The sequence below is a fragment of the Oncorhynchus keta genome, chromosome 37, assembly GCF_023373465.1.
Source record: "Oncorhynchus keta strain PuntledgeMale-10-30-2019 chromosome 37, Oket_V2, whole genome shotgun sequence".
In the NCBI taxonomy this organism is placed as follows: domain Eukaryota; kingdom Metazoa; phylum Chordata; class Actinopteri; order Salmoniformes; family Salmonidae; genus Oncorhynchus; species Oncorhynchus keta.
The window spans coordinates 21,355,519-21,380,963 of record NC_068457.1 but is presented as its reverse complement, the minus strand read 5'-3'; the positions used below and the strand labels follow the sequence as shown (position 1 = coordinate 21,380,963).

The 25,445-nt window shown below is 44.7% G+C and overlaps 2 protein-coding genes and 1 pseudogene across 11 annotated transcripts; 2 read left to right on the top strand and 1 right to left on the bottom strand.

Annotated features, from left to right (window-relative positions):
• Nucleotides 1–171: 171 nt before the first annotated feature.
• On the top strand, nt 172–7,360 carry LOC118379080 (uncharacterized; annotated as a pseudogene).
• Nucleotides 7,361–7,623: 263 nt separating this feature from the next.
• On the top strand, nt 7,624–19,238 carry LOC118379084 (protein SON-like). 8 transcript variants are annotated; one of them, XM_052499702.1, is made up of 13 exons: nt 7,624–7,851; nt 9,186–9,253; nt 9,398–9,562; nt 9,923–11,521; nt 11,675–12,093; nt 12,286–12,420; nt 13,090–13,395; nt 14,480–14,590; nt 14,672–14,788; nt 17,692–17,839; nt 17,945–18,010; nt 18,141–18,256; nt 18,392–19,238. In XM_052499702.1, the coding sequence occupies exons 1-13, from the start codon at nt 7,769–7,771 to the stop codon at nt 18,569–18,571; spliced, it is 3,513 nt and encodes a 1,170-aa protein (XP_052355662.1). In that variant the 5' UTR covers nt 7,624–7,768; the 3' UTR covers nt 18,572–19,238. The 8 variants fall into 8 exon arrangements, 5 of the variants coding, with proteins under 5 accessions (XP_052355662.1, XP_052355665.1, XP_052355666.1 ...); XR_008095782.1 differs by lacking the exons at nt 18,141–18,256; nt 18,392–19,238 and having other exon boundaries at nt 14,718–14,788; XR_008095781.1 differs by lacking the exons at nt 17,945–18,010; nt 18,141–18,256; nt 18,392–19,238 and adding an exon at nt 17,023–17,112 and having other exon boundaries at nt 17,692–17,832.
• Nucleotides 19,239–19,297: 59 nt separating this feature from the next.
• On the bottom strand, nt 19,298–25,363 carry LOC118379086 (uncharacterized). 3 transcript variants are annotated; one of them, XM_035766099.2, is made up of 7 exons: nt 24,946–25,363; nt 23,291–23,363; nt 22,594–22,968; nt 22,042–22,419; nt 21,567–21,674; nt 21,387–21,452; nt 19,298–21,278 (listed from the first exon to the last, which is right to left on the bottom strand). In XM_035766099.2, exons 2-7 carry the CDS (start codon nt 23,334–23,336, stop codon nt 21,145–21,147), a joined length of 1,107 nt encoding a protein of 368 aa, XP_035621992.2. In that variant the 5' UTR covers nt 23,337–23,363; nt 24,946–25,363; the 3' UTR covers nt 19,298–21,144. The 3 variants fall into 3 exon arrangements, 2 of the variants coding, with proteins under 2 accessions (XP_035621992.2, XP_035621989.2); XM_035766096.2 differs by lacking the exon at nt 24,946–25,363 and adding an exon at nt 23,612–24,558; XR_008095779.1 differs by lacking the exon at nt 24,946–25,363 and adding an exon at nt 23,612–24,570 and having other exon boundaries at nt 21,200–21,278; nt 21,567–21,697.
• Between the last annotated feature and the right edge of the window lie 82 nt (nt 25,364–25,445).

Sequence of the window (25,445 nt, the reverse complement as noted above, 5' to 3'; positions counted from 1 at the left end):
TAGTTTTCATGTATTCAAATGTATTATATCATGTATTCCATAATGTAACCAAATGTTAGCGCATGGTGCATGATGATTTTGAAAACTAGTTTTAAATTGTCTACTGTGGTCTTGAAAAGTACTCTTATCCTCAAAATGAGCTGGAAGGGAAATTATTACTCAAAACTCATTATGGGAAGAATGATTAACTTCCACAAGTCTCCTTTTCCATTCATTCATAAGATTCTATATGGTGTAGCATACCAGATGTGTGTTATCATTTTAGTGGCTTACACAGGGCAGTTTTAATGGAATAAAGTCATTTGATCAAATGTTTTTTATTTAAAAAATAATTCAATACTATTCGCGCTAGTGTGGAGTGGGTAACAAGTGCGCTATCTCGCTTTATTAGCTGGATGCCTTGCCATACGTGACAATGACTTCCAATGAAATCCCAAGTTAAAAAACATTGGGATATGGCGGGAATCCAAAATGTTTATAAAACGGTGAAACAAGGTAAAGTCTTATTGACAATTATCTTTTTTTTTTCATGGGATTGCTGCTGTTTCACAATGTTCTTGAACTTAGGATTCCATTTGAACTGTTTGTGTTAATATCAGAGAGTATATGCCCCTTATCATCTTTATTGCTGCTGCTGCATACTTATTGACCAGTGAGTCTTTTCTTTCCTCAAATCAATTTCTGAGTCTCCAGACCTCCACCTGTTCATCATACAGGTAAGTGAAATACAACTACGCACACTCAATACACACACACAAAGATACACAGACTGAGCATCTGCTATATGGTATATAGACAGTATATATATTATTTATAAAAGGAAAACGTATTTGACACAGACACACATACACACAGTCAATGTAGGCTAGCTACTCATGTACTTAGAACACAATGTTATATAGACACTAAGGTCGAAACATTATCTAAGTGAAGGGAGAGGCTAAGGCACTGGTAAACTGGACAGGAACTGAGCAGAGGTACTTGGACTAAAAGCTAAGAGAGACAGTGAGACTTTTAGATTGAGAACAGTCACAGAGCACGAGCACAGCTGGGTTCACCCTACAACCATCAGGTGAGATGACCTGTCTGAGTTAGGTAGATACAGTATATACATTCAGACACTATGTACATTTAGACACCACCATTCTCTCTCATCCACTTTTTCTCTTCTTTGCTTCTTGTCTTGTTCACAGGATGTTGACGTTTACGTTGTTGCTCCTGGCTTTGTCAAGTAAGATTCTGAAAGTTTTTAATGTTTTTTTTTTTTGACAGACGAGATTCCTCAAATTGAGAATAACTGAAATATTACAGTATAGACTGCTTATGCAAAATGACTACATTTCACTATATCAATGTACTGTAACATTGGACTTATTCCTTGCTCTTTTGGACTTTGTTACAATAAATTCTTATCATGTTAGATTCTTTTTCTGGCACAGTGGTTAATAATTGTACCAATAGTGCAGCGGTTCTTTCTCTATGTATGTTCTTGTCTGATCAAAATAAGCGCATGCCTTACATAACAAGGTCAAAGTTCAAGGGCAGTGTGTTTGTGGGCTGGCATGCATGCACATGTGTGCATGTGTGTGCGTGCATGAGTATGTTCATTTTTTCAAGTGTGTGTATGTATGAATCTGACCATGCCTCCCCCACTTTTGCTCTAGATTATAATATTTACTGATTGTATGTTGTGTCCCTCCAGGTCTCCATGCTGCCCCACTGAGGGATGATGTAGTGGCACCCCCTAGAGGTAGGCTTCAGGATTGCAGGGTCCTGGTTCTGCCCTGGAGCGTCCCAGTTAGGGATCATGTTGTGTCATCCCCTAGAGGTAGACTTCAGGATCGCAAGGTCCTGGTTCTGCCCAGGAGCGTCCCAGTGGAGGAGCGCAGACAGGGAACAGAGCCCTCCAGACGCTTCATCATGGACCTGAACACCGGCCTCGTCAAGGAACATATCAACGAGATGGACAGGAGAGTGGCACCAGGTACAGGGCATTGAAATGTTACATTATCCATACATTTGATTTATTTTTTACATTTAGGGTTTTATATATTGTCTTTCTCCCCTGGACTCAGTAAGCACAGGTTTTCTAGCAGTACTACAGACATTAGCTTTGGAAAATAAGGCTTGCTGAAAACAGTGTAACTGATATGGCTGAAAACAGTGTAACTGATATGGATGAAAACAGTGTAACTGATATGGCTGAAAACAGTGTAACTGATATGGCTGAAAACAGTGTAACTGATATGGCTGAAAACAGTGTAACTGATATGGATGAAAACAGTGTAACTGATATGGATGAAAACAGTGTAACTGATATGGCTGAAAACAGTGTAACTGATATGGATGAAAACAGTGTAACTGATATGGCTGAAAACAGTGTAACTGATATGGCTGAAAACAGTGTAACTGATATGGCTGAAAACAGTGTAACTGATATGGATGAAAACAGTGTAACTGATATGGATGAAAACAGTGTAACTGATATGGCTGAAAACAGTGTAACTGATATGGCTGAAAACAGTGTAACTGATATGGATGAAAACAGTGTAACTGATATGGCTGAAAACAGTGTAACTGATATGGATGAAAACAGTGTAACTGATATGGATGAAAACAGTGTAACTGGTATTGTGTCTGTATTATTCTCTCTCTCTCTAGTGTACGTTCCTCCCTCTGTGGATGAGTTCAGACAGGGAACCGAGAACTCCCAGAAAACTCTGGTGGACATCAGGAGCGGACGCATCATCAAACCTGTCGGAGAGATGGAGAGAAGCATGATAATGACTCCTCGGGGTGAGAGAGTGTGTGTATTTGTAATTGTAATAGAGAGGGAATATACTAAAACTTTCTTGAGCACTTAACCATGTATTTCCTATCCAGAGCCTATGGAGGTCCCAGTCCCAGTCCAGAGGAGAGTGGGAGGATGGGTGAGGGCTGATGTTCTGCCCGGGAGTCTCTCAGTGGAGGAACGCAGACAGGGAACAGAGCCCTCCAGACGCTTCATCATGGACCTGAACACCGGCCTCGTCAAGGAACACGTCAGTGAGATGGACAGGAGAGTGGCACCAGGTACAGGGCTTTGAAATGTTACATTATCCAGAAATGTTATTTATTTTTTCATTTGGGGTTTTATATATTGTCTTTCTCCCCTGCTCCTCTCCTCTCTATTGTACGTTCCTTCCTCTGTGGATGAGTTCAGACAGGGAACCGAGAACCTCCAGAAAACTCTGATGGACATCAGGAGCGGCCGCATCATCAGGCCTGTTGGAGAGATGGAGAGAAGCATGAAACAGATACTTCAGGATGAGAGAGACAGATTCCAAAGTACAACAGAAGTTTTTCTTTTTTGATATCCATATTGAAAAGCCTGTCCACTTGAATTGCTTATTCAGTGGCCCTCTCCTTCTCCCTGTAGATGTGATGCTGGTCGAGGCTGAGGTCCGGAGCATCCCAGTAGAGGAACGTAGACAGGCAACAGAGCCCTCCAGACGATTCATTATGAACCTGAACACCGGCCTAGTCAAGGAACACATCAGTGAGATGGACAGGACAGTGGCACCAGGTACAGGGCTTTGAAATGTTAAATTTTCTGAAATTTTAATCTCTAAAAAGGAAATAAGTACACTGCTCAAAAACACTTAAACAACATAATGTAACTCTAAGTCAATCACACTTCTCTGAAATCAAACTGTCCACTTAGGAAGCAACACTGATTGACAATACATTTCACATGCTGTTGTGCAAATGAAATAGACAACAGGTGGAAATTATAGGCAATTAGCAAGACACCCCCAATAAAGGAGTGGTTCTGCAGGTGGTGACCACAGACCACTTCTCAGTTCCTATGCTTCCTGGCAGATGTTTTCGTCACTTTTGAATGCTGGCGGTGCTTTCACTCTAGTGGTAGGATGAGACGGAGTCTACAACTCACACAAGTGGCTCAGGTAGTGCAGCTCATCCAGGATGACACATCAATGAGAGCTGTGGCAAGAAGGTTTGCTGTGTCTGTCAGCATAGTGTCCAGAGCATGGAGGCGCTACCAGGAGACAGGCCAGTACATCAGGAGATGTGGAGGAGGCCGTAGGAGGGCAACAACCCAGCAGCAGGACCTCTACCTCCGCCTTTGTGTAAGGAGGAGCAGGAGGAGCACTGCCAGAGCCCTGCAAAATGACCTCCAGCGGGCCACAAATGTGCATGTGTCTGCTAAAACGGTCAGAAACAGACTCCATGAGGGTGGTATGAGGACCCGACGTCCACAGGTGGGGGTTGTGCTTACAGCCCAACACCATGCAGGACGTTTGGCATTTGCCAGAGAACACAAAGATTGGCAAATTCGCCACTGGCGCCCTGTGCTCTTCACAGATGAAAGCAGGTTCACACTGAGCACATGTGACAGACGTGACAGAGTCTGGAGATGCCGTGGAGAACGTTCTGCTGCCTGCAACATCCTCCAGCATGACCGGTTTGGCGGTGAGTCAGTCATGGTGTGGGGTGACATTTCTTTGGGGGGCTGCACAGCCCTCCATGTGCTCGCCAGAGGTAGCCTGACTGCCATTAGGTACCGAGATGAGATCCTCAGACCCCTTGTGAGACCATGTGCTGGTGCGGTTGGCCCTGGGTTCCTCCTAATGCAAGACAATGCTAGACCTCATGTGGCTGGAGTGTGTCAGCAGTTCCTGCAAGAGGAAGGCATTGATGCTATGGATTAGTCCGTCCGTTCCCCAGACCTGAATCCAATTGAGCACATCTGGGACATCATGTCTCGATCCATCCACCAACGCCACGTTGCACCACAGACTGTCCAGGAGTTGGCGGATGCTTTAGTCCAGGTCTGGGAGGAGATCCCTCAGGAGATCATCTGCCACCTCATCAGGAGCATGCCCAGGCGTTGTAGGGAGGTCATACAGGCACGTAGAGGCCACACACACTACTGAGCCTCATTTGGACTTGTTTTAAGGACATTACATCAAAGTTGGATCAGCCTGTAGTGTGGTTCTCCACTTAAATTTAGAGTGTGACTCCAAATCCAGACCTCCATGGGTTGATACATTTGATTTCCATTGATAATTTTTGTGTGATTTTTTTGTCAGCACATTCAACTATGTAAAGAAAAAAGTATTTAATAAGAATATTTCATTCATTCAGACCTAGGATGTGTTATTTTAGTGTTCCCTTTATTTTTTTATGCAGTGTATTTAGGGTTATATACACTGTGTACAAAACATTAAGAACACCTTCCTAATATTGAGTTGCACCCCCCTTTGCCCTCAGAACAGCCTCAATTCATTGGGACATGGACTCTATAAGGTGTTAAAAGCATCCCACTGGGATCCTGGCCAATGTCGACTCCAATGCTTCCCACAGTTGTGTCAAGATAGCTGGATTTCCTTTGGGTGGTGGACCATTGTTGATACACACAGGAAACTGTTGAGTGTGAAAAACCCAGCAGCGTTGCAGTTCATGACACAAACTGGTGCGCCTGGCACATACTACCATACCCCGTTTAAAGGCACTTACATTTTTTGCCGTGCCCATTCACACTCTGAATGGCACACATACACAACCCATGTCTTAATTGTCTCAAGACTTAAAAATCCATCTTTAACCTGTCTCCTCCTCTTCATCTAAGCTGATTGAAGTGGATTTAACATAGGACATCAGAAGGGGATCATAGCTTTCATCTGGATTCATCTGGTCAGTCTATGTCATGGAAAGGTGTTCATAATGTTTTGTACACTCAGTGTATATTCTCTTTCTCTCTCTCCAGTGTACACTCCTTCCTCTGTGGATGAGTTCAAACAGGGAACCGAGAACTCCCAGAAAACTCTGATGGACATCAGGAGCGGACGCATCATCAGGCCTGTTGGAGAGATGGAGAGAAGCATGAAACTGACACCTCAGGGTGAGAGTGTTTGTGTGTACAGTATGTGTGTACAGTATGTGTGTGTTTGTGCACTGATGGAGTATGCTTACTCTCCTTCTCCCTGTAGATGACAGGCTGCTGAGTGCTAAGGCTGAGACTCACTCAGAGAAAGAGTGTGTTGGTGAGGTCATCGATGGCCACTGCTATCAGTTCAACCCCACACTAATGACCTTCAGTGAGGCAGAGGTGAAATATACACCCAGTCAGTCATATTCACTTTTCTCTTAAATAAGCAGTTGTCCTAATATTTGTGTGTGTGTGTGCGTCCAGTCCTCCTGCAGCATTCTCTCCCCTCACGGACACCTGGCCTCCGTAACCAACGGCGACCTGCACTCCCGCCTGGTCTCCATGGTGACCAGGGCCACCAAGAGTCCCGTCCTCACCTGGCTGGGTGGAGTCGTGAAGGTCAGTATTCCATCACCCCCTCACTCTTGTTCAATCAGAATGTCTAATAGTAACCAAGCCATTTTCCAAGTTTTAATGGTGTGTGTGTGTGTGTGTTGTGACCCCTGCAGGATAAGCAGTCAGAGTGGACCGACGGGTCCCCCTGGGGCTACAGTGACTGGCTTGTCTGGAGATGTTCAGAATTGGTGAGACTCATACCTTTAAAAAGGATTTGATATCTATATTGACAACCTTTTAAGTATTAACAACATAATATTTTCTAAGTCACAGTGCTATCAATAACAGGTTATATTGTGAAATGCTACCTTAGAGACTTATTTATATAAGGCTGTAAATCATAAAAAGTCTGGGAAGGACCCAGATTAACTTGGTTTTGCTTATGAGAGCATATTGTATTATAAGATGTATGTTCTTTCATGACCATAACATTCTGCTACTGTTTTAATCAACAGGTCTATTAGACACAAAGTTAGATCCTTAAAATGGGATTATATGGTATATGAGTGGTCCATTTAACAACTGTCATTTGTTCCCTCTCCCAGATGAGAGCTGGTGGACAGCAGTGGACTGTGAACTGAAGAGAGCTTCCATCTGCTCCTTCCCCATGGCAGCATAAGAGGCCTGCACTAACTGTAGAATTAGAATAAGTAGAATGGACATTACAATTCACTATGAAAGGGAGTTGCCACTCGATTGAGACCCACACAATAGAGAACGCTGTTCATGTTTGGGTGCGTACTGTCTTTGCCTCTGTCTGTTATAAGCTGTCGGTGTAGTGAAGCACTTCGCTTATCTATTGGTAATTACCCCCCTCCCATAACACATCTGCATCCTGTTTGTATTAAGTTGCATGTCCTCCCTTCTTAAAATAAAAACGGAGCATTTTACATGGTGTGTCTCTTGTGTTCATTGTGAAATGAAAACAGCTGGAGATGTGTTCTGCCTGAAGCTGTTTCAATGACGCAACAGGTCCAAAGTCTTCCCCTACTCCAACTGTCTAAATATACTGTTTGAATAGTACATACTGTATAATGAAATCTAAAATAAATTAACTGGAACCAACTGATCCAAACCGTATAATCTTTGTCCACGCTTATGAATGAGACACTCCTTCCTTCCTGTATGGCAGGTAGTCATAAATGATACAATAGGCTCGACTACTATCTACTGCCTGTCTATATGAACAAAAATACTTCGAGAAAACAATTAGCTTGAGGAAAACTACAAAAGTGAGACCAATAGATAAACGAAGTGTTTCACTACACCGACAGTTTATAACAGACAGAGGCAAAGACAGACATTATGCACCCAAACATGAACAGCGTTTTCACTCTGTCGATGTGAGATGGGTTGCAACCAACGTCCGGTGTCGGTCTATGATGCTGCACATGCGCTGAATGGGCGCCGCGGAAAACACATTGAGGGATTTCCAAAGACATGGCGGCCAACATCGAGCAAATTTTTCGCGATTTCGTAGTAAATAAGATAAAAGAAATTGAAGATGAGAGTCAAGATATCATGTAAATATGTTTTTATACAGCCTACATTACTGGCATGAATAGTTTTGTTCGGGCAATTTGAGAAATGTATAATTTCCTGTGCTGGCCTACAAGGTTAGCTAGCTTGCGTGTCCGGCAGTACAAAGTGTGCAAGGCAGGCAGTTGCTGTGGCTACAACGTATTTAGCTAGCTAACGACCTGACTAATAACACGGTAGTCTCCTGGGTTGGTTCTTGCAAATATTATTATACTGTGGTTATTGGGTTAAGCAAACCAGGTAGCTAACGTGGCACCAGGTACAGGGCTTGTAAGCACTACGCACCTTCCTAGCTAGCTAATCATGCTAAATGTGGATTGCTAAAAAGCCAACGTTAGCAGTTTACCAGGACGTGATCTCTTTGCTAGAACTCCCCCAAAACGTTGGTTTGACAGAGTCACAGTGTGCAAAGGCAATACACATCATTTACACACACGCATTTTGGATTACCCGGATTTTAAATTTAGCTAACTAACTGTTATGTCAAAAGCAATGCCGGGGACTTAGTTATGTCTTTGAGTTTTCACGTTACACAATCACGTTATAATTTGAGGTTAACGCTAAATAACGAACAGTGCCACCTCACTACACCGACAGTTTATAACAGACCGAGGCAAAGACAGACAGTACGCACCCAAACATGAACAGCGTTTTCACTAACAGTAGCCACCTCGCAGGGTGGGTATAATTTGTGTAACGTTGTAACAGGAATCTGTTCCAAAAACCTCGTAAAGTACAAGGTTGCCAACAAACACCGCATACAAAGAATGATAAATTCACCGAGCTAACTAGCTGCCAAATAGGCATCAACCCACCACGTAGCTTATTTCTTAATGTTTGTCCATAGGCTAACAGAGTGAAGACAGACATTTTTCGGAATAAACGTGGTGAGTGACACATTTAGTGAAATAGCCCACTCCCTACCCGGTATCTGATTCTGCCGCTATACAATTTTGTATGCGTTGTTGTTGGCAAACTTGTTATTTACGAAGTTTCTAGAACAGATTCCTGTTGGAACGTTCCACAAATTATACCCACCCCTACCTCGCATGTCAAATCACATTTTATTTTTGTCAGTCACATGAGCCGAATACAACAGGTGTAGTAGACCTTTCAGTGAAATGCTTACGTACAAGCCCTGTTAGTTATTATGTAGACTACTTTAATCATTCAAGCTCATACATACTTATATATATTGTCCATTCGTTGTGTCCAGTGTCATGTTAAAAACCAAGACACTTGCTGATAAGAAAGTTGAGTGAACCTACTGTAAGTTCAAGTACAGGTGTCATCTCATACCTGCATTCCCTCTATTAAGTCTGACAGATGAAGGCCATCCCAATGGTAAAACTGCAGAAGGAGCAGATGGGATCAACAACACACAAGGTCAGTAACACAAGGGCTGTATCTCAATAGTCTAAAGTGATATTCTCTCTTATCCTTTCCTGTATTTGCACCGATACTACAGTTTTGATCGGGTGAAAGCATCTATTTCAAATGAAATTGTAATGTACTGTATTATTTATGCAGATAAAGATGGTGTAGCCAATAAGGAAGAGGGTGATGTCCCACAAAAGAAACACAAGAAGCACAAGAAACACAAGAAACACAAAAGCAAAAAGAAGAAACGAAAGGAAGAGAAAGAGAGCGGCTCAGAATCAGCAGCAGACTCTGATGGAGACAAGGCAAAGACTGGTAAATAGTCTCAAGATACTACTAAGCATATGCATAACAGCAGTGGTGGACCTTTTCAGTTTGATGTTAATAATCAGCAGACTACTTAAAGGTCTATTATGTAGCTTTGTGCACGATGCAATTCACATTGAACGCAAGTTTGATAGTAGATCTGTTTACCTCATTTTACAATGTTTTTGGTTATTGAAAATATATTCCACAGCAGTTTAGCTAGATGGTACAGAGATTCTCTACACAAAATGTTGCTTTTTGTCACAAACAGAATTTTTACCGACCAGGTAATGTCAATTTCTACATATTGCACCATTGAGTAAAATGTCATGGTGATTAATTTATAAAATATTGTCATTAATTCCACAGGGGAAGAGGATGACGGGAGATCCAAGCGGCATAAACGACATTCTGGGAAGAAGAAGAAAAAAAAGCAGAAGAAAGATGGTGACAAGTCCAACAGCTCATCTGGGTCGGAGTCTGAGTCGAAGCCTCAGCCTGGGAACAAGGAGAGCAAACCTCAGGATCTGCCTGATATCATCCCTAAACTAGAGGAGAAGTGTCCGGAAAAGTCCTCCAGATGCTCACGGTCTCGTTCAGGCAAGCGCAGGTCCAGATCCAGGGACAGGAGAGGGAGATCCAGATCGAGGTCCGGTAGAAGACGTGGCGGACACACACGTTCCAGATCACGGCACCGGAGGTCCGGGTCACATTCTAGAAGGTCTGGGTCTGCTAGGAGAGGCAGGAGAACCCGGTCAAGGTCCCTCGTGATCTTGAAGAAAGACAGACGGTCTAGATCGAGATCCAGAAGGCGATCGAAATCTAAGACGAGATCTCAGTCGAGTCACCGAGAGATGAGTTCAGGATCTCCCTCTCCTTCCAGAAACAACAAATCCAAATCCAGGTCTGCCTCAAGAGACAGCCAATCGGCCGAGAAGGATCCCTCTGCTGCCCTGGCTGAAGATGAGTCTGCTGTGAAAGACGAAAACGTAATGGTTCCTATCGATCCGCCAGCCTTAGCTTCCAAAAGCAGCATTGAGGGTGTTGTCAATGTGGCCGCTGCCTCTGGAGGAGGGTGGAAGCCAATACCCTTCTTAGGGGACAGCAGTAAGGGAGAGCCAGCCGTTTCCTCCCAGCCCTCAGAATGTCTGACGTCTCCACAGAAGTGCCCTATTCCTCCCGAGGTGCCTTCAGGTGAGCAGCATGAGGCCTCCACTGACCACCAGTCAACGTCAGCATCTGATCTGAACCTCAACAGCCAGCCAACTGGTGAGCCAGGGGAATCGGATGGACCTGTTACTTCAGAAACCTTGGATGGCTCTGAAGATTCCTTACCCCCCAAAACGGATGCTGGTGGAGGAGAAGAGGTGACACCTCAGGGTGAAGAGCTGCCTGCCTCTCCTCAACCTAAACCACAGCCATCATCTGGAGAGGCCGAGACGACAGAGAAGGAAGGAGAATCTTCAAAGTCCAGGTCTCCTTCAAAGAGGAAAAAGTCAAGGTCAAAGTCTCCTGGTCAGAAGAAACGCTCTGATGCAAAGTCCTCCAAGAAGAGGAGGTCCAGATCCAAGTCTCCAGGGAGGAAAAGGAAATCGAGGTCCTCGTCGCCAAGCCGCAAGAGGAAGTCCAGGACGCCGTCTCGGAGGAAGAAGTCTCGCTCAAAGTCCGGGACGAGAAAGAAAAAATCACGGTCCAAGTCCAGAACGCGGAACAAGCGCTCAAAGTCTAGGTCACCGAAAAGGAAACGGTCCAAGTCACGGTCTCCTGCTCGGAGGTCAAAGAGGTCAAGGTCACGCTCTGGTTCGCGGCGGAGGGGTAGGGGTGCATTCGGCAGCCACCAGCTGAGCCAGAGGGACCGCTGGAAGCGTGAGCCAAGCCATTCCCCAGTCCTCATCCTCCGCAAGAAGAGGTCTCCGGCACGCACCAACCGCGACACCAGCAAAAGCCCGCCACGACTCACAGAGCTGGGTAAGCATGTCATTACATTCTTTTGAATGTTTTGAATGATCAATGTATTTGAATTGAATAACTTTATTTTCCCCAATGGTAACTTGACAAAAACACCAGTGTACAGTAAGTCGCAATGCAAGTTTGTGATGTGTTACTCATCCCTCGTCACAGATAAAGACCAGTTACTGGAGATTGCTAAGGCTAATGCAGCCGCCATGTGTGCCAAGGCAGGGATACCCATCCCAGAGAGCCTGCGACCCAAAGCTGTCCTCCAGCTGCCTTTACCCAGCCCCAACAACCCCATGTCCTTCTCCATGCCCATGAATATGAACATGCCCATGAACATGTCTATGAACATGCCTATGAGCATGACCATGAATGCAGCTATGGCTAGCATGACAGCTGCCACAATGACTGCTGCCCTGGCTAGTATGGGATCTATGGCCTCCATGCACCAGATGGCTCCGCTCCCCAGCATCACCAACAAGCCCCCGCCAGGTCCCCCCCAGCCCAACATGGCCACCATTGAGGATGTGAAGAGGAAGGTGGCCAAGCAGGCAAACAGCATCAGCATCAAGGAGTTCACTGACGTAAGTGCTCTTCAATGTCATGATGATGATAATCATGTAATAATATGCTTTGGAGAAGATTTACTAAGCATTTGTCCTGGTGCAAAATTTAGTCCTGCATCCTTTTCATAATAAAACACAAATCTTAGACATTCAATTGTATGTGGAAATGGAAACACTGACCCTCTAGCTGTGTCCTGTGTGTTTCTGTAGAAGTGTAAGAAGATTGTGGAGAAGGGAGGGGAGCTGGCCCTCGCTGAACCCCGTATATCTGACGATGAGGACGACGGCAAACCGTTTGGACGAGCCGCCCTGAGGGAGGTCAAGGGCATCTCCTTCAGCCTCAATGTAAGAACATGGAACACACACACACACACAGCATCATGTCTCTCATTAATATACAGTACATTTTGAGCTTAAACATTTACTTATTAATAAACAATGTATCGAGGCAGTTTGAACTGATATGTAATTTTCAGAACATAGTTACTGTTTGAACATAGTTAAAGACTAGTTACTGTTTAGATACTATGTGGGACTGAAGAGATGTGCCTAACTGGTTGAATGGTTGAAGTGAACTGCAGTATGCTGTCTGTTTTGCCCTGGGCTGATGTTAAGAGCTGTTTCTATTGCTGCCACATAACATTTTACAACATAATACTGTTTTTCCTATTGAGCCAACATAGGCAATGGGCAAAGCAGACAGCAAGCCTCCTTGGGCCCAGAACCAAACCAGGTAGATTTATACTCTTTTGCACTTTCCCACAAACTTCCATCCCAAGGAGACCTCAGTCATGTGAGTGAAGTTTGCTGGTTGAAGTGCACTGGAGATAAATCTCCCTGACTGAGACTGGGCCCAATAACTGTTATGATAACCAGCCATTCCTCTTCAACCATTCCCCTTGTTGAAACACACCTCTTTGTCTTTTTATATTTTTTTCCCTCCCATTTTTTTAACAGTAATCCCCCCCTCCCCCCGCCCCTCCTACTCCTGTGCTGCCCCTCCTCCTCTCTCAGAACGCATCCGTGCGTCCATCTCCGGCGTTGGTGGTTCGGAGCGAGGCGGCGTTCGCCAAGGAGTTCCCCGTGTCGTCGGGCTCCCAGCACAGGAAGAAGGAGGGCGACGGGGGAGGGGCTTACGGAGAGTGGGTGACCGTCGACAAGAAGGCGGAAAAGGCCAAGGTGGCGGCGACCAAGGCATTGGCAACGGCTGCTAAGGAAACTTCGCCTGGGGATGCGCCTTTGTCTGCGGTGTCCGTGGCAACGGAGGAGCCGGCGGTCGTCAAGGAGAGTGATAGTGTGTTTCCGGAGCCGCCGCTACAGGTGGGATATGGAGGGGAGGGGGAGGAGGGGGTAAGGTGACACTAAGAGAGATGAGGGGGTTTTAGGAGAGTTGTCGTGTAGGAGGGAGAGAAAGTGAGTTGAGATATTATGCATTTCAAAATCATACGTGTTAAAAATGTGATTTATTTTTGGATTTTAGTTTTAACCCAGTGTTTTACCACATGTAGTGGTTTGGATCAGTGGTTTCTGAAATGGTAGGTCACTGCTGATTCCTATTGGGATGTAGTTTGAGACCAGGTTCTATTGTTACACAAAGTAGCTAGAAACATTGGTGTGGTTGATTTGAAAGTAGAAAAGTCCAAAAGCCTTAGGTGGGTTGTCATGCCCAGCAGGATGAAAAATATTTGGGAACCACTGGTTTAGATGGTATGGTGAGTTTAGTTAGAATGCCATACCTGTGCTCCTCATCTGACCCTATAGCAGCATTGACTGGGTTTAGCTGGAATAGCTGTTTCTGAGGGCGGCATGTAAACACTGACCCTCCTCCCCACCAATTCCAAATTGAATGTACAATCAAGGGCATTATTTGACCTATCAAATCTCAGAGCAATACCATTTAAAAATCTGACTCCCAGGCGATGACAAGTGGTTTAGAATTGAGTTATCGATCAGTCATCAATCGTCAGATGGGCAGACCAATGAGAAATCAGGTGACGTCATCCGTGACCTTGCTGTTAATTTGTGCTTTTTTTTGTATTTGATGCAACTGTTATTAAACAAAGCTGGCTGAAATTCCACAGGTTGCGTTTTATTTTTTGGGGGGGGGGTGTACAACTGTACTAATACTGACGACTCTTTAAAAAAAAAAAAAAAAAAAAAAAAAAAATACAAATACTGCCGACTACGCAGATGTAAGTAGTTCCATAGAACAACTGATCTAGGTCTCATGGAATAAGTCTAGATTTCCTTCTTGTATGGTGAATGGATTTTCCTTACTTGTTTTACCGGCTGTTGACTGTGGTGTGTGTGTGTAGTATTGTGTTTTTGTGTGTGTGTGTGTGTGTGTGTGTGTGTGTGTGTGTGTGTGTGTGTGTGGCGCTGACTCCTGTGTCTCCCCCTGTAGCCTGTAGACATCACCCAGGCAGTCGGTGAGAGGATGAAGGCCCAGAAGCGTCTGGCTGAGAACCCGTACGACATCAGCGCCATCTGCATGCTCAGCCGTGCTCAGGAACAGGTAAACAACAGGCGTTCGTAGAAGCATAATGTACGCTCTTTCCACCTCCTTTCTCACACACTAAACATTCCTCTCTGTTAGGTGGATGCATGGGCCCAGTCCAACACCATCCCTGGTCTGTTTACAGGTTCTACTGGAGCAACGGTGCTCAGCTCAGAGGAGCTGTCCAACAGCGGACCACAGGCCTGGATTAAAAAGGTACCGTCCACTGTCTTACCTGCTCCCCACCCCAAACATACCACCCCACTACCCTACAGGTGTCTGCATCGCCCATGCCCACTGGTGTACCCACTTCACACGCCTTCCTCAGCCTGCTTCCTAATCACCACCCAGCCCTAGTCAAATAACTGAATGGCTGTACGTATAGAGCCAGAGACATATACTGCATAAAGTTTGACAAATGTTCTGTTGATGAACACACTGGGTTAGAATGGAGTAGTTCCACTGTTACTCAGTGAAATCCAGGTCAGATGTAACGGCCCCGAAACGTGGGGTCCACTGCTACCATGGCAACCCTTGTCAGCGCTAATGCACATAGTTTACTGGTGTGTGTGTGAGTGAGCATCTGTCTGTATTGTGTGTTTCTGTCTGCGTCAGAAAAAGATGCTCTGGCGGTAAAGGAAGCCTCTTGTTTATGTTGCCTGATATTTGCACTGCAGTTTGTAACAGTGGTAACATATGAACCCAGACCTTAATCTTTAATCTGACATACAGAGATGAACAAAAATCTCCCTGCACTTCAATCACCCCCCACCCCTCCCCCGCAACACACACACACATTCTGACTAATTACATTTCCTGTGAAGTGGGTACACCATGTTAAGGGTAGTGATGCAGATTCCTTACATGTGACATTCTTACCAAAGCAGGCGCAAATGCAGTACTGGCACCCGGCTACTAGTGGTGCTCTGGTCTGACACCCGGCTACTAGTGGTGCTCTGGTCTGTGCACTAAATAGAGTCCCCCTCGGAGTCGGAATAGGGACTTGGAGAATGAAAGAGGGAGGGAGGGGAGGAAGAGGAGAGCTGGAAGTAATTCTGCAGACCCCAGAACCCCCCCTTGTCCTCTAGCACCCCAGGGCAAGGCAGAGATTATGGGTCCGTCTCAGTAGTCTAAAGATGCTTCCTCGTCTCTTTCCTTGGATTCACACTGATGTCAGAACAGGGGAAAGGGAAAAGCACTATTATTTTACTTATCCTGCCTTTTCAGATCAGGTCAGATGTTATTGGGGACGTTAGGTGAGGAAGTGACTTTAGACTATTCAGATGCACCCCAAGACCGGTTACTATAGTCTCTACCGTCACGCTGTCTCCCTATCACTCCCCCACACCCAGTCACACCAAATGTCATCAGGCCCAGAGATAACCATAGTCGTTTGTCCTCTGTCTATGGACCCCGTCTGAACCCTCCAACCCTGTAGTGTTTCTATAGTGGGCTGTTTGAAGCCAGTGGGTGTAACTGTACCCCAAGCCTCCCTGAGCTCTGTAAACACACAGGGGGCTACTGTTGCTGTTTTAAACGACACATCCTGAGGAATCTCTCTTTCTTTGGTTAAGTAACACATTGTCACATTTAGCTATAGAGGGAGTGATGGATCTGCTGAGTTCATTTTTCATTTAATACGACATGTCCTTCACATGCTGATGCTATGGGCAGATGTCATGGACATGTTCAGAGACGTGATATAGTGATGAGAGTGCATTGATCATACTAATGTTAGTGACATGCATTTTGCTAGCATTACAGCAGCTAACATTGATTTACAGCACGCTAGCATTACAGCAGCTAACATTGATTTACAGCACGCTAGCATTACAGCAGCTAACATTGATTTACAGCACGCTAGCATTGCAGCAGCTAACATTGATTTACAGCACGCTAGCATTACCAGCATATGGACTGTGTTGTTTGTGTGGTTGTTGGGTGCCCCCAGCAACCAGTCCTGATGCATTCCGTTTCCCAGTAGATGAGCGGGGTATAGTTTTAGACCAGTCAGTGGTCTCCAACCCTAGTCCAGGCTGTTCAGGATTTTGTTCCATCCCAGCATAGTCGTATAGGTTAGGGCTGTAACAAAAACCTGCACATTAGCTCCAGGACCACAATTGGAGACCACTGCCTGAGGGAGATCTCTGTTCTGAGGGACTTAGGCTAGTTACAGGTGTCCATGGACATGCCTGTGCTCTTTCCCTTGCCCTGGGGGAGGCTGCAGTCAGAAGTTGCTCCTAGTCACAGATCTAGGATCAGCTTCCCTTTCGCAAATCCTAACTCCAAGCTGACCACGTGTCTAGGGGCAACTTCCTCCCAGTCCTTGGGGCAGCCCGATGAAGGGGGTCGATAAGAGGGGTCTGGATTGGAGCAGAGGGAGAGAGGTGTGGGTTCACAGGGGTGACCTGTGAACTTTCACCTCTCTGTGTATTGGACACTTGTTTCAGGGTCAGTCCTTGTAGCTGTCCTTGTTGCCATGGCCACAGTCAGGCCCCCCTCATTTCCTGTCTGATGCTGGGCCGGTGATGAGGGGCTAGGTACGTACACCACACAGCGCCTTACTATACATCTTGTGTAACCGTGTGTGTGTGAGAGAGAAAATGTGTGTGTGAGACAGAAAGAAATGAGGTGTCAAGGCACAGCACCCTCTTATTTACCTACATGTGGTATAATGTGTGAAGAAATGTCTCTTGGCTGTATCTTGAGTTTCACCACAGAATTTATTTAATTTCATCTGTATTCTTAATGTGTTTTGAAGTTTCTCTAGAAATGTTCTCTCAAACACACGATTTTCAAAAGCTGCCACCACAGTTATTTCTAGTGTTTCACATAGGGGTAGAGGTTACTACAGACAGAGTAACACACACACACACACTCACTGTTATCCAGAGGCATGTGAGTTGTCCTGAAGGTAGTCTCTAACTCAAGTCTGACTGTGACAGTGGTGTGACTGGATGAGGTGGTTGAGATGTTTAAGGTAGAAACTAATGATCTGCTTTCGCCTCTGCCTCTCCCTCTTCACTCTCTCCCTCTTCCTCCTCACTCCATGGTTCTCTCTTCTGTTATTCTCTTCTCTTTCTCCCTCCTCTCCTGCCACTCTCTCTCTCTCTCTGTAGGACCAGTTCTTGCGAGCAGCCCCGGTGTCGGGAGGAGTAGGGGAGTTTCTCATGAGGAAGATGGGATGGCGGACGGGGGAGGGGCTAGGGCGACACCGCGAGGGCACTGTCGAGCCAATCATCATCGACTTCAAGACCGACCGCAAAGGTGAAATGAAGTGGCCCATGCTTTCCACCAAAGCATTATGCATTGCAATATTATTCCAGAAGGCTATAGATGATGATTAATAATGTGTGTATAATCTGACCATAGGTCTGGTGGCTGAGGGAGAGAAGACTCAGAAGTCGGGCGGTATGGTTGTGATGAAGGATCTACTGGGTGAGTACAACACACACAGGATTTTAACTCTCACTCAATTTACCAATATTGCATTTTTTTTTGTGCTATAGAATCAATCAATTAGAATTGTATTGATTTGCTGAATGTATTGACCATCTGCCCCCCCCAGGTAAGCACCCAGTGTCTGCTCTGATGGAGATGTGCAACAAGAAGAAGTGGATTCCTCCAGAGTTTGTTATGGTGACCCACAGTGGCCCAGACCACCGCAAGAACTTCCTTTTCAAGGTGTGGATACGCGCTATAAGCCTGTGTGTTTGCATGGGTTTGTTTGTTAGTTTATGGCTGACTTTGTCAGATGGTTTGTGTTATAACCTCTTCCTCTCTCCTTCTCCCCTTTCCTCCTCTCTCTCTGTACCCCAGGTGGTGGTAAATGGTCAAGACTTCCAGCCTGCGTCAGCCAGTCCCAATAAGAAGCATGCCAAAGCCATGGCTGCTACGGTGGCTCTGCAGGCCATGGGAGAGGTGGCAGGGGACACAGGGCTTTATACAGGGCCTGTGTTCACCACTGCTACCACTGGCCCACTGTTCTCCTCCGTCTAACACACACAGTGAAACGCACTCAGACTGAGATACAGCGCTCGCACACCTGAGTCGCAGACCCTTCTGGCTGAAAAGGACGTATAGAATTTGAAGTCACCCGCCAGGGAACGAGGATTTGTATTGGAATGTCCGTTCTATCAAGTCTTATAATGTTTTGGGCCTCCACACCACAAGCATTCAGAAGAGCCGTATCTGCTGCCTAATGGTCAACACTAGGAGATGGTGTTACTCTGTAAGCATAAGAAACTTACTGATATTTTAAAACGCTTCCGTAACCCCGTTTTTTTTAAATCGTACGTTGAATGTTTATCTTATGTGTTGAAGCTCAAATTAAGCAGTTCATAGTGTTAATGCATTTGGGAGAATTTGAAAAACCCCACTATTCTCCTCGTGACCAAATTGTCAATATCAAATGTTACCAATTTGGAACATTCATTTTCAAAGTGATTCACACTTGATAGTTCTCTCATTTTGGACAGATTAATTTACTACTGTCTTAAGTTGAGCTTTCTCAGTCCGCTTTTGTTGGTAGCATTATTTACAACATCTGTATAAAAACAATTGTAAAGTGTTAGCTGAAAGCGATGTGGGTAACCGTTATGGTCTGGAATACCAAAATAAAAATGTTTTTATCTGATTAATTAAATGATACAATCCTTTCACTGTGTGCCTAAAGTACATTTTCCCATTTTGTTGCTTATACAGACGAGAACATGTCTTTTCCAATGTTTATTTGCCATGCGCTCACAACACACGTTTATTGTACATCCAATACTGTGTTTTCAAACGGTGCAGTTCAGTATTTGAAGACGGTCTCCCCGCCCTCGTCATCCTTCCAGCACTTGTAGCAATAAACATATTTCCTGGTGCAGGGACAGCTATTAATAGGAATACTATATATGGACAGAGCATAGAAGGGTTCATCTGAGGCCTTGAGTCCAATCCCACATTCCAATACACAACCTCCAAAGCATTCAGCGGACGTAGCAGTGCAGACATCATCAAACGATTGACTTCTCACTGGCAGCTCAGATATGTGGTTGAGCCAGAATCTCAGAGGACAAATGCATAGAGGCTGTAGCTGTAATGTGGCTAAAATAATGTAGCATTTTCCGACTATTCACACATACAGTGCGTTTGTATTTTGTTATGTTGCAGCCTTATTCTAAAATGTATTGATTTGTTTTTCTTCCCCTTATCAATCTATACACAATAGCCCATAATGACAAAGCAAAAAGCTTGGCATAAATGTATTTGGGGAGTTTCTCCCATTCTTCTCTGCAGATCCTCTCAAGCTCTGTCAGGTTGGATGGGGAGTGTCGCTGTACAGCTATTTTCAGGCCTCAACAGATATGTTAGATTGGGTTCAAGTCCGGGCTCTGGCTGGGCCACTGAAGGACATTCGCAGACTTGTCCTGAAGCCATGCCTGTGTTGTCCTGTTGGAAGGTGAACCATAGTTTGAGGTCCTGAGCGCTCTGGAGCAGGTTTGCATCAAGGATCTCTCTCTACTTTGCACTGTTCATCTTTCCCTCGATCCTGACTAGTCTCCCAGTCCCCGCTGCTGAAAAACATCCCCCCACCATGATGCTTCCACTACAATGCTTCACTGTACGGATGGTTCCAGGTTTCCTCCAGACGTGACACTTGGCATTCAGGCCAAATAGTTCAATCTTGGTTTCATCAGAACAGATAATCATGTATCTCATGGTCAGAGTCCTTTAGGTGCCTTTTGTCAAACTCCAAGTGAGCTGTCATGTGCCTTTTACTGAGGAGTGGCTTCGGTCTGGCCACTACCATAAAGGCCTGATTGGTGGAATGCTGCAGAGATGGTTGTACTTCCTGATGGTTCTCCCATCTCCACAGAGGAACTCTGGAGCTCTGTCAGAGTGATCATTGGGTTCTTGGTCACCTCCCTGACTAAGGCCCTTCTCCCCCGATTGCTCAGTTTGTCTGGGAGGTCAGCTCTAGGAAGTGTCTTAGTGGATCCAAACTTCTTACGTTTAAGAATGATGGAGGCCACTGTTCTTGGGGACCTTTAATGCTGCAATGTGCCTCGACACAATCCGGTTTCAAAGCTCTACGGACAATTCCTTCGACCACATGGCTTTGTTTTTGCTCTGACATGCACTGTCAACTGTGGGACCTTATAGACCTGAGCTCAATTTCGAGTCTCATCCCAAAGGGTCTGAATACTTATGTAAATAACCTATTTCTGTTTTTTTTTTGTACATTTGCAAAAATGTCTCAACCTGTTTTGAATTTGTCATAATGGGGTATTGTGTGTAGATTGATGAGAGAAAAAAAAGACTAATATTTTAGAATAGGTAACAAAATGTGGAAAAAGCAAAGGGGTCTGAATACTTTACGAATGCACTGTATACACTTTAAAAAGTTACTAGTCCTGAATGAATGATCATTTGATGTAATTGATTGGCCAAGAGTCACCTGATAGACCCAGATCTGTATCAGTCTGATTAAAAGAGAATGAAAGCAATGTTTTTCAGCCCTCCAGAACCATAATTGAATGACCTTGCCCTAACCCTTGCGTCTACCCTCTCTTCCTAATGTGGGTCTAGGATGGGATCTTGTTGAGAGCCAGCAGAGGGAAGAAGATCAGAGCTGTAACCAGCAGAACCCCAGTGATTATCCCGATACGCACAAGCGGAAGGGTCTTTGCCCACACTGCCAACACGTCTTCTGGATCCTCTGGGCAAGGAGGAGGGAAGAGGGAGAATAGTGGGGCACGGTAACATTGACTACGTCTTCCAACATTCATCTACAGTACTTCTAAAACATTTAGAACATAGCACTCACCGAAGGTTGTGTCAGGTGATGATGGTGTCATCTCTGTCTGCACTAGTATTGGCTCAGATGATGTCACTGTAAAGATGTAATGAAATGTTACCAGTATGTCCCAGCAATAACGAAGACAATAAGTAAAAATAAGCATTGGGGAGAAAATAGCTTTCAAATGTTGCAACACCTGTACAGTACCTAGCATATCCTCCTTATCTTGGGTCACCAAAGTGAAGAATGTTATTGGGTTCTCACTATCACCGCTAGTCCCACTGAAGTCTGAGCTACTGGTGACATTCTCTGTTCCTGTGTTACAAAAGGGAAAAAGACTGAAAAATCTATGTTACTAGCTCTCGCATTCAAAAACAAGGAGCACAAATTAAAGAACAAACTCAATGTCAATCAGTGTGTGTAGGCCTACCTGTTTAGTTATATAGGTCAGCGTGTGTAGGCCTACCTGTTTAGTTATATAGGTCAGTGTGTGTAGGCCTACCTGTTTAGTTATATAGGTCAGTGTGTGTAGGCCTACCTGTTTAGTTATATAGGTCAGTGTGTGTAGGCCTACCTGTTTAGTTATATAGGTCAGCGTGTGTAGGCCTACCTATTTAGTTATATAGGTCAGTGTGTGTAGGCCTACCTGTTAAGTTATATAGGTCCGTGTGTGAAGGCCTACCTGTTAAGTTATATAAGTCAGTGTATGGATCTAGGATGGTGAGAGAGACACCCTCTGGTATCCCACTCTTAGGGTCCTCGAAGCCCCTGGACTTGTAGAAGCAGCGATAGACTCCCTGGTCTTTGAGCTCCGTCTTGTAGATAAACAAGGACAGGTCACCGTTCTCCAGCAGGTTGTTGGGTGGGAGAGAGAGACGGAGGTCTTCTTCCTTAGATCCCTTGTTGTCTGGGCCAGGGTTAAGGGTCATGATCTCCACATCGTCCTTCAGCCATTGGACGTAGATCTGGCTGGTGGGCTGGGTCTTGGGGATGACAGCGTAGCAGGGCAGAGTGACTGGGCTTCCCTTGAACAGCGTGATAGAGCGTGGAGGGTCGGGCTCTGAGAGAGAGAATGGATGGAGAGTATTAGAAAAGAGTGAGGGATGAGAGAGGATGTGATAAGCATAAATTAAGATAATCAAACATTCCAAATGGTACACCCAAAATGGCCGCTGGTCGACTCCACCAACCACAGAATGCGGCTCTGAATGGGAAAGCCTGAAAACAGACTTACCCTGAACCTTGAGCCAGACCGTAGAGATGGTCTTGCGGCCCAGCCAGATACACTCGTACATTTCCTCATCGCTCAGCACTGTCTCCTGGATGGTCATAGAGAAGTCTCCATCTCTCATCCTCTCTGCTGGGGGGAATTCCACCCCGGAAGAGAACCCCAGCGTCGTTTTGACCACCCCCTTGGTCCCGTCGTCCCATCTGGCCTCACCAAGGATGTTCCCAACCTCCATAGAGGCCACCTCCTGCCCCATGGCCTCCCAGCGGACCTCCCCCTCATCCTCCTGGCCCAGGTAGGAGGAAAAGTTACAGGGGAGGGTGACATTGTCTCCGTACCCCACCTTCAGCTCATACACGGGGGAGAAGGTAGGCACAGACACTGGGGGGATGGACAGATGGAGAACACAGCGTGTGAGAGAGGGATGAAGGATGGGAAAAAGTTTGAGGGAGAGAGAGGAGAAAGGGGTGAATAGATGATTAGTCAGAAAGGAAGACAGACAGGCAGAACACCTATGTACATTATGCTACAGATCCATTTCTGTGTCCAATACCTTTATATGATAATGACAGAAAGAGCAGAGGTATAGCAAAGATCTCTAGTTTTAAACAAATAATGACACAAGCTTTTGGAAAATAGAGATTGCTTATTGATGAGTTTTACATGATTGAGAGAGTAGTAGCTTAGGTCTCAAGAAACTCACCAGCTTGGACTGACGTCAAAATCACCAAGAAGCTTAAAAAAATCATCTTGCAAGATGTCTATCCCTTGAACACCTATAAAAAATATATTACAAAAATTACAAATAAAAAAAGTTTTTATTTTTTTATTTTATAGAATACATCTGGAAAGAAACAAGTTATTAGAAGGGTATTAGCTCTGGTAAAAAAAGTGTAGCCTAAATCCCACTCATAGCCAATCAATAAATCAATAAAATAATCCGTTCAGGTTCGGGTGGATGTCGCTGATCTCTCGAGCCTAAAACTTTTGCAACAGAACAAGTCACCGTGAAGGGTGCCCTTACCGAATAACTGGTTATCATGGCGAGTTAAACAACGAACCGCAAGAAACGGGTCTGCGCACGGGTTAGACTTCAGCCATTGGCAAGAGGATGTCCTCTTTTTTTTAACCGTGAGAAGTAGATGTCTGTGTCAGGACTCACATTATGAGCTATTATTTAATTTATATGAATCAAACCACCCTATAGAGCCCCACGGTGGAGGTGTCATAATACCCATAAAACCTGGCGGTCAAACAGGGTCGTTTTTCCACCATTAATTTCTCTCATAGGGGATTTTAGAAAGACTTACAATGAGGGCTGTGTTTTGTGTAGGCTTACCCTGGCTTGACATAAAATATGCACACAAACTGTTTAGACTGGGAGGCATACAGTAAGTTTAACACTAAAACTGAAACAAAATAATATAAAACTAAATAGAAATGTTTTTGTGAAAACAAACTAAATAAAAACTAGCAAAGTGGATCTGAAAACTGAGACAAAAAATGAATATAAAACCACAAAACTATAATAACCTTTACATGAACACAAGGCAGACTGAATTTTGGATTATTATAACATAAATTGATAGTATCCAGTCCAGTGTTTGGCCATAAACCCCCTCAATCAATCCTGTTAATTTGGACATCTGGTGCGTAAAGGTAGCCCAATTTGCACCATTTCACTTTTACACCTATTTCACATGAGTGTAGTTCATCTACAGCTATGCTCCTATTCACTCATCAAGATGCAGCTATGCAGATCAGTGGACTCAAACGCTTGCAAAATATTCTTATAGCAACGTACTATGTAAACTGAACAAATATATAAACGCAACATGTAAAGTGTTGGTCCCATGTTTCATAATCTGAATTTAAAGATCCCAGAAATGTTCCATATGCACAAAAAGCTTATTTCCCTCATATTGTGCACACATTTGTTTACATCCCTGTTAGTGAGAATTTCTTCATGATCATTACACAGGTGCACCTTGCACTGGGGACAATAAAAGGCCACTCTAAAATGTGCAGTTTTGTCACACCACACAATGCCACAGATGTCTTAAGTTATGAGGGAGCATGCAATTGGCATGCTGACTCCAGTAATGTCCACCAGAGCGGTTTGCTGATTTCAAAGTTGTGAACACTGTGAACCATGGTGGCAGTGGGGTTATGGTATGGGCAGGCAGAAACAACGAACATAATTGCATTTTATCGATGGCAATTTGAATACAGATACCGTGGAAAGATCCTGAGGCCCGTCATCGTGCCATTCATCCGATGCATCACCTCATAATTCAGCATGTACACAATTCCTGGAAGCTGAAAAGGTCCCAGTTCTTCCATGACCTGCATACTCACCAGACATGTCACTCTTTGAGCATATTTGGGATGCTCTGAATTGACGTGTACAACAGCATGTTCCAGTTCCCACCAATACGCAGCAACTTCGCAGTCTCCGAAGAAGAGTGGGACAAAATTCCACAGGGCACAATGAACAGCCTGATCAACTCTATGAAACGATGTGTTGCACTTCATGAGGTAAATGGTGGTCACAGATACTGACTGGTTTTCTGATCCACGCCCCTACCTTTAAGGGATCTGTGACCAACAGATGTATATCTGTATTCCCAGTCATGTGAAATCCATAGATTAGGGCCTAATGAATTTATTTAAACTGACTGATTTCCTTATATGAACTGTAACTCAGTAAATTCTTTGAAATAGTTGCATTCATATTTTTGTTCAGTATAGAAGACATGCTCTTGCCTGACCCGTAGAAGGGAATCAGGTCAGCTCTATACAATCCATTTCTATCTGCAGCTTTCAGAACGTTGTGTTCTCCTGGATGAACCCCAGAT

Coding starts and splice junctions, on each gene's coding strand:
- LOC118379084 (XM_052499702.1), top strand. CDS start 7,769: ATGGCGGCCAACATCGAGCAAATTTTTCGCGATTTCGTAGTAAATAAG. Junction 7,852..9,185: donor GATGAGAGTCAAGATATCAT/GTAAATATGTTT, acceptor CCCTCTATTAAG/TCTGACAGATGAAGGCCATC. Junction 18,257..18,391: donor GCAAGAACTTCCTTTTCAAG/GTGTGGATACGC, acceptor TCTGTACCCCAG/GTGGTGGTAAATGGTCAAGA.
- LOC118379086 (XM_035766099.2), bottom strand. CDS start 23,336: ATGATTTTTTTAAGCTTCTTGGTGATTTTGACGTCAGTCCAAGCTG. Junction 22,420..22,593: donor GGTCTGGCTCAAGGTTCAGG/GTAAGTCTGTTT, acceptor TCTCTCTCTCAG/AGCCCGACCCTCCACGCTCT. Junction 21,675..22,041: donor TGACTTATATAACTTAACAG/GTAGGCCTTCAC, acceptor TTTGTAACACAG/GAACAGAGAATGTCACCAGT.